This window comes from Salvia miltiorrhiza, chromosome 8 (genome assembly GCF_028751815.1).
Source record: "Salvia miltiorrhiza cultivar Shanhuang (shh) chromosome 8, IMPLAD_Smil_shh, whole genome shotgun sequence".
Classification (NCBI taxonomy): Eukaryota; Viridiplantae; Streptophyta; class Magnoliopsida; order Lamiales; family Lamiaceae; genus Salvia; species Salvia miltiorrhiza.
In genome coordinates this window covers 3,411,923-3,419,756 of record NC_080394.1, presented here as the reverse complement: position 1 = coordinate 3,419,756, position 7,834 = coordinate 3,411,923, and the positions used below count along the sequence as shown (strand labels likewise).

At 37.2% G+C, this 7,834-nt stretch overlaps 2 protein-coding genes across 2 annotated transcripts; one reads left to right on the top strand and one right to left on the bottom strand.

The window, feature by feature from the left end:
- Window positions 1-278: 278 nt before the first annotated feature.
- Window positions 279-3,563, top strand: LOC131000067 (GATA transcription factor 11-like). The gene is made up of 3 exons (XM_057925826.1): window positions 279-614; window positions 1,659-1,929; window positions 2,539-3,563. The coding sequence occupies exons 2-3, from the start codon at window positions 1,666-1,668 to the stop codon at window positions 3,244-3,246; spliced, it is 972 nt and encodes a 323-aa protein (XP_057781809.1). The 5' UTR covers window positions 279-614; window positions 1,659-1,665; the 3' UTR covers window positions 3,247-3,563.
- A 677-nt stretch (window positions 3,564-4,240) lies between these two features.
- LOC131000068 (peroxidase N-like) lies at window positions 4,241-6,512 on the bottom strand. Its single transcript, XM_057925827.1, has 4 exons — window positions 6,244-6,512; window positions 5,105-5,287; window positions 4,863-5,028; window positions 4,241-4,792 (listed from the first exon to the last, which is right to left on the bottom strand). Exons 1-4 carry the CDS (start codon window positions 6,436-6,438, stop codon window positions 4,371-4,373), a joined length of 966 nt encoding a protein of 321 aa, XP_057781810.1. The 5' UTR covers window positions 6,439-6,512; the 3' UTR covers window positions 4,241-4,370.
- Window positions 6,513-7,834: the final 1,322 nt, after the last annotated feature.

Below are 7,834 nucleotides of genomic sequence, written 5' to 3'. Positions count from 1 at the left end.
GTAGCGGTTTTTATACTCTAACACCCTAACAATAAAGCATATTCTCTTCATTTAGATACTTAAAAGGTGATCTACCACAATTAGTCAAATTAATTAAATCCGCCATTAAAATTCAAAAAAAAAAATATAGCTATAAAAGAAGAGAGAGAAAGAGATGGCTGGGATCACACACCACCCCATCACTAAGTGTGGGGCCCCTGTTCCTCAATCATCCGATGATAACATTCAAACCAAACGGGCCCCACCTCCACTCAATACGAAAAAAAAAAACTCATCACGTGCATTCCCACTGTATCTCCCATGCACCATCACCGCACCCGATTACCAAAACTCACCATGAAAAAACCTTTTCATTTTTCCTAAAGTAAAACAACGTAAATGTACTTGCTTTTTTTCCCAATAAAGTCCAATTTGTACAGTTCAGACAAAGCCCACATTCTATCTTCTTACCCTATCTCTCCCACTCTCTCTTCTTGAAACCCTTTTCCCTTTTCTTTTTCAATTTTTCATTTCTCCCTTCCCTCTCTACAAAATTGGAACAAATTCACACTCCAAAACCCAATGGCTTGACAAGGGTTTTGAGGTTTCTTGTTGTTCTTCCCACCATTTCTAAGGTACACTCCAATTTTCACACATTTTGGTTTCTGGGTTTTGATTTTAGCTGTAAAAGTTTGCATTTTTAACCTTGTTTTGCATTTTGAGTTTTTTTTGTGTCTGCCTCTATCCTCTGCATGCGTTCGTGTGTTTCATTTCTGAGTGGGTTTTTGAGATTGAATATTTTTGTGGCAATTTATTTTTATTATATTCGCGAATTTCTTTATGTTTCGTGAATTATGTTGGCATTTGTTATTTATTAGGTTAATTGTTATGACTTTTTTCTCTTGAAGCAAAATTTTCATTTTTTCTCTGTGGGTTTGCTTTTATTCACCTAGGTTTTTAGGGCTAGTGTTTATGTGGAAGATTTAGCGGCTGTGTTTGGTGAATTGATGTCGTGTGGCTAAGAATTGGAAAGAATTAGCACTTTTTCACAATTTTTAAAACGTACGATTTTAAAGTTTTTTTTAAAAAAATAATTTACTTTTTCCTGAATTTAAAGATGAGATTTTTGTTTTGATGGTAAGACGTATTTTAGAGAAAAGAAGAAGAAGAAGGATTTTTGTAATTAGTAACGCGATTTACAATTAATTCACTACCTCTTTCACAAAATTCGAATATTTTTTTAGTGGAAACATTAATAAAAATTGATTTTTTTTTCAGGATATGATTATTCATTTTAGGATAGATAACGTTTTTAAGCATAAAAATCAAATCTTGTACACCGCCTTATATATAGTAGCTAATGTAATTTTATAATCAACATCCAAGTAATAATTTGGTCATAAATGGGCGTGATTGGCTCGGGTGATGTGGAACTCAATCACTCTAGAATCTTCTAGATTGTTTATCTTATCCAATCTAAAGACAATTCTCGCCCTAATTTGTCATGCTATCATATGAAAATATTGAAATATCTTAATACTAGAGAATCTTGATAGATACCTTAAAAAGTTCGTGTTTTTCTATGTTGGATTATAAAGACAAATATAATATAATGGTGTATTTTTGTTGTGTTGCTGGCATCGAGTGTTTGACGAAATAGATTCTGCTTGTGAATATAGATAGAATATGGCTAAGGTTGACCCTTATGGTTGCTGGGATGGGGCTATTGATGGTGACGAAGAGTTGGAGAATATGCTCGGTAGCATCTTGGACTTTCCCGATTTTCCGATGGAGGGTTTGGAGGCGGAAGGATTTTCCGGCGATTGGGACGCTAGCAAGTCGCAGTATCTCGGGCCTATTCCGATGGACGTGCTAATGGGGCCACCAGCCGTTGCTCAAACCAAAGTCGAAACGGGGCCACAGGTTTTCATGCAAAGACCAGTTGCTCTCGTGAGTTGCTGCTTATAATTCAATTCTCTCTTTTGGTTCATCTTTATTTCAAGAATTGGACTTAATTGTTATTGTGAAATTTTTGAATATCTCTCTTTGGTTCATCTTTATTTCAAGAATTGGACTTATTATTATTGTGTTTGATTCCAAATAGTGTTGTGAACTTCTCCAACTGCTATGCTACTAGCCTGATCAGTCTCTTAAGCATAGCTAAATCAGTCTTAATCCTGATTTCTTGTTCTGTTTAGGTAACTTAATTAGGATGAATGATGAATAAAAACTGGAGTATAAGATATCAATTGCCTTAAGAATCTTGTCTTAAGACCAAAGTAGGCTATGGTCTTTGGCCGTCTTCGTCTTCTCTCCATCGGACTGCCTAATCTTGTTCCGGCCCTCGTTTTCGTATATATGTATTCTGTGCACTCATTTGGGAAAAATGAACATTGTGGTTTAGAAGTTATCATAATTTTTTTTAGTTCCATGTGTTAGTTTTCTAGTTCTGATTTAATTTTTAAGCTGATAGAGTAGATTGGCTCTGCTTATTTGCCAATGTATCTGTATGCTTATTACATTCTTCTTTTTCCCCAAATGCTGATTAAACCTATAAAGATTGACGCGGCTCCCGAGGCGAAGAAGCATTCCTACTGGTTTGGTGATGATGCCGCTGGCTCATGTATTCGTCGACAGAACAAATCTGCTGAGGTTCAAGAGACGGGCACGTTCCAGTCACAAAGCCCCGTATCCGTGCTTGAAAGCAGCAGTTCCTCGTTGACTGGGAAGAGCTTGCTTAAGCCTCATACCGCCAAGCGAGCAAGATCCAAACGGGCTAGGCCATCAGGCGTAAGCCCTTGGCTCTTAATACCGCCCCTGTTCTCCACCTCCTCCAGAAAGAGTTGTGACGCCAAGAAAACAAAAGAGAGGAGAAAGAAACTGCCTCATCTGCCGGTAGCCAAGCAAACGACTGAAGACTCGTCCCAGTCATCTGATTATGCACAGCCGACAAATGCAGCAGCAGCTCAACTGCGTCCCACCAAAAAATGCACTCACTGTGAAATAACGAAAACCCCACAATGGAGGGAGGGCCCGTTGGGGCCAAAGACGCTCTGCAATGCATGCGGCGTCCGTTACAGATCCGGTCGCCTATACCCGGAGTACCGACCAGCGGCAAGTCCGACGTTCGTGCCAACTCTGCACTCCAACTCCCACAAGAAGGTCATAGAGATGAGAAACAAAGGTAAGAAGATCGAGCAGCCCTCGATGTCTCCACAGCTCGAATTCATCCCGGTGAGTAGCTATCTGTTTGATCCTATTTGCTGAAACAGATTATGTCTGCTGCTCTGTTTTAGTTAGGTAACTAAATTAGTCCTAGCCTTTATTTTCTTTACTTGGAGGTCCTTTTTTCTTGCTGTGACTTGGGTAGAATCTTGTAAAAAATCGAGTCGAGTTGAGTTGAGTCGAGTCCAGCCTAGGTTAGGATAATTTTCACTAGATTAGTGTCGTGAAGAAGCTGGTAAGAATGGAGAGTTTCAGTGATGTTATGCTTCAGTGAAGATGGAGATGATATTATTTGTCTTCTTTGAAACCTTAAGCCAATTTTCCTTCTATATTTGATTCTTTCACATTCTTGTTTCCAATGCTCTTTTAATTCCTTTCTATCACATAATTTATCATGGTTGAAAATGGGTCTATCACATTAGTTACATACCTAACTCAATAATGTTTTTTAGTCTGTTTTATTGTTGACAATTGTATAGTAAAATTTTGAGGTCTTTAAAGTTCAAGTGTAGAAGTGGGACTATACAGAAAGAAAACTCTTATACTTCAGTAGAGAATTTAAATTCTCAATTTTAGATCTTGTTGCAAATTAGATTTGATTTTTAAAGTGTTTATAATGTCCCAACTTTTCAATTCTTAGTATTTTTTTTTACACAAGTTTGAAATTGAGATTTTGACATTTATCCAAGATTGGAATTTAATTTTCTCAAAAAAAAAAAAAAAACCAAGATTGAAATTTAAAATTGAGGCTTTTAAGATTCATCATTTGGGTTGTCTAAATTTAAAAAAACCACTGAACATTATATTTTATTTTGATCGTTCCATCGTTCCACTATAAGTGGTCTGTTTGCATAAATGGAAAAATTTAATCCTTGAAAAAGGTGGATTTTATCACTTTTTACAAATTTATACCTTCTTAATTTTCGTACCGAAAAATTTTGAGTCACTTATAGTAGGACGAAGGGAATAGATACCTCTCGTAATTTAAAAAAAAAAAGAAAAAAATTTGTGTTTGGACTTTAGATGAATGCTTCAATTTTAGCTCCAAAATACATATTAAAATATTTTTTAGGAAAATATTGTAAACATAGTAGAGTAGTATATAGTCATATAAAACCATGTTTACATATAAAAGCCAAGAAAAATTAAATACCAGAAACAGTTAATCAAGAGTTAACAACCCTACAGTTTCTCCTAATCTCTCCATTCCCTCCGGTTAGGGGGCTGATATTTCCCATCTTGATCATTGCATTCGCGAAGTCACAGAAGAAAACCGCAGAGTTGTTACTGTAGAGCTCCGCTATGGTTTTCGTCGTGGACGCCGCTGAGTCGCCGGAAACAAGCACCTGATCGGACTGCAGAATTCCTCTCCCGTTCACCAGATTCCTGAAGTAACTGTTGTCGAACAGGTCTCTAGATCTGTTGTCGAGCGCCACCGTGTTGTTGCCGTCGCCGTTGACGGGGCACGCCGACCGGAGCTCCGGGATCAGGCTGCTGTCCAGCGTCGCGTCCGGCGCGCCGCTGCCGCTGAAGTTGGACAATCTGCCGCTGAAGAGCGCGCACCTCGATAACCCGATCGTGTGGCCGCCTGAATTGAAACACGATGAGATGGAAATCGACGGAGGATAATTGGGGGTTTTAGGTTTAGATCTAATTACCTGATAGAGCAACGACGTCGGTGGTGTTGAGGCCAACGGCGTCGAATTTGGAAACGATTGAATCGAGAGAATCGAAGGGAGAAGGGAGTTGAAGATTGGCGGCGGTTTGATTTGCAGAAACTCCATCTCTTCTTCCCAATAATACATTCCATGTCGGACCTCCGCTCTAAATGTTTCAATCATATATGAGTTTGAATCTGGATCTCAACCAAAATGCAAAACAGAGATTCACTCTCACTCACCAACACAACGGAGTCGCGAGCAGCTATGGCGAGAACATCTGCGCAGGAAACGACGCCGCCGCATGCAGTCTCGACTGCTGCTTTGATACTGTCGATCACTTCATATCCTCTTGCTGAATTCAGGTTTGGCAGAGCAAACTTCTCGCCGTCATTTCCATCCAACAACACCGATCCATCGCACCCCTGAAAAATTGAAAATTGAAAATTGAAAATTAAAACACTCAATTTAATAAATAGAAGAAAAAAATGCATATAAATACGTGAACTTTGCTCTCTTTTTCATTTTGCATATGATTTTTGAATTATCACCAATTTTTAATTTTGTTTATTTTTTTAAAATCAATTGATATTAATTTAATTGGATTTCTGCAACTTGAAATCCTCAAAAAATTGAATTTTTTAAGGAAATAACATCGTAAAGATGGAAAGATAGGTCGACACTTGCCTCATTGACTGGTTGCCACATAAGCGTCAACTCAAACTTAATTTGAATATAATTTAAAATTGTGAAAAAATTGAACAAAATTGAAACTTGATTTTATAGGAAAGACTTGAAAGTCACGTGCAAAATAAAAGATATAGAACAAATTTCATGTATGTATATGTATTTTTCCCGTAGTAATAAGTAGAGTTGTAAATAAACAAAGTTATTCGCAAGATGTTCGAGATTCAGCACGATAAAAACTCGTTTGGAGCTCGATTCGATAGTAAACAAGTCGAACTCGAGCTTGACGGCGCTCAGCTCGTTAAGCTCACGAACATGTTCGAATTTGATGTTCGCGAACATGTTTGCGAGCCTGTTCACAAACCTTTAATCGAGCCATCAATCAAGTTAGTATACGAGCTTTAAACGAGCTCGAGTAACACATTAATTAAGAAGTTTTTCCTAAATTTTTAAAGATTTCGAGCTCGAACATCATATATACGAATATCTAACGAGCTCGAGCTCGAGCTCGAATTCGACATTATCGAGTATCACACGAGCCAAGCTCGAACTCAGTAAGTGGGTGACGAGCCGAGCTCGAACACCCTAATATTTAAACGAGCCGAGCTCAAGCCCGCTAATATTCGGTTCGGCTCGTTTACAACTCTAATAATAAGATACTTCGAGCTAGATTGAATATAGGTAGCTTACTAACATTGACGAAGCAATCGTGGAAATGGAGGCGAAGCAGAGAAGCAGCCATTCTCATCTCATTCCTTACCGCGCTTCTCACCTCTCTTCGCACAATGTTAAGCACGTTGGGGCAATTTTTAGAGTAAAAATCGGAGCTTAGTTGGCACCTCACAACCACACACACCATTAAAAAGGTTACAACCCTAATCATCATCATCTTTCCTTGCTAATGATGTTAATTTAACCTAGGTTTGTATTAAGTGTTGATTAATGGTGTCAATTTATAGGCAAAAGATGATGACTGAAAAATTAATACTAAATTTTATTATAGCATGAGATGGAAGATTGACGAGGCATAGTTCGTTATAGTTCACTAATGTGTGGCGGCGGCAAGTGACTAATAATTTAAAAATATATATATGTGACGATAACTTAAATTATTATTATTGTAGCATCATGGAAATAGGAAATTACTGCATGCTTAATATGTGTATGGGGTGGATTATTATGGCATGCACTGATAAATTGGATGGGTTGTTGTAGCAAGCAAAGACAATTCGAATTTTGCACGATTCTACATTTGATTCCACTTGAGACCAATCAGAGTGTTTGGCAGTTTTACTACCTTTTGAGAGTGGGCATAGTGAGCAATTGAGCATATTTAATACACTGCATCTCTCTAGTTAACTAAGTGTGGCATGTGATAAAGTATATTAGTTTTAGTGTTAATAACACTTTCTAAGTTTAAATTTACTATTTTCTTCAAAAAATACTCCCTCCGTCCCATTAAGTTTGTCCCATTTCTTTTGGACACGGTGTAAGGTCATATTATTTGTAGTGTAAAATCATTATCAAATATAGAAACAGAACAAGATCAATGAGACAACCCAAAAAGAAAAACAAGACAAGATCAATGGGACAGAGGGAGTAATCAATTTAAATTGACATAATAATATCCAATATTTTGAACCTGACATTTTCAAATACAGATTAGTCATGTTAGCAATTCAAAATCTGCAAGAGATTAAACAAAAAAAATGGCATGAAATTATACTAAACGAAGTCGTTTATAATTGACGTAGAAACTTTAAAAAATTCCACCTCATTACTTTTATTTAGTATTGATTCCATGTCGACTCTCAAGTTACCAATTTGCTCGATTATATATGTATATATATGCATAAACACATGAAAATGTCATCAAATATACACCATATACATTTGTTACAATCAGTTTCTTAATCGAGATTTGTTTATTTTCATTGCCTGTATGGCATATGCTAAAACTGCACGCAAGTAAGCTGAAAGTTGAACAGACAACGAAGCACAGCTCAATTAGTAAGACGCTTCCCCTGCAACTAATAGATCAGGGATTCGAGTCACCAAGGGAGGAAATGGGGAACCATTATTGATCCTCTTAAAAACCCTATTCACCAAAAATATCAACTAAGCACAATATCTATGTTAAACCACAGGCAAGTTATATCGCGAAACCTGAACAAGAACCAAAAATCGGATATGATCAAACTCAAGAAACCGCGTAAAACATTCTGAGTCTCACCTGGTAAATAGTCCATAGAGTTTCTTCTCTACACCTGAAATACTGCAAGAAA

Bases quoted from the DNA above. Each gene is read 5' to 3' on its own strand.
- LOC131000068 (XM_057925827.1), bottom strand. From the start codon at position 6,438: ATGATGATGATTAGGGTTGTAACCTTTTTAATGGTGTGTGTGGTTGTG. The intron at 5,288-6,243 runs GTTAGTAAGCTA...TCAATTTTTCAG, and splicing joins TCCACGATTGCTTCGTCAAT to GGGTGCGATGGATCGGTGTT. The intron at 4,793-4,862 runs GTAATTAGATCT...GTTTCAATTCAG, and splicing joins CGACGTCGTTGCTCTATCAG to GCGGCCACACGATCGGGTTA.
- LOC131000067 (XM_057925826.1), top strand. From the start codon at position 1,666: ATGGCTAAGGTTGACCCTTATGGTTGCTGGGATGGGGCTATTGATGGT. The intron at 1,930-2,538 runs GTGAGTTGCTGC...AAACCTATAAAG, and splicing joins TGCAAAGACCAGTTGCTCTC to ATTGACGCGGCTCCCGAGGC.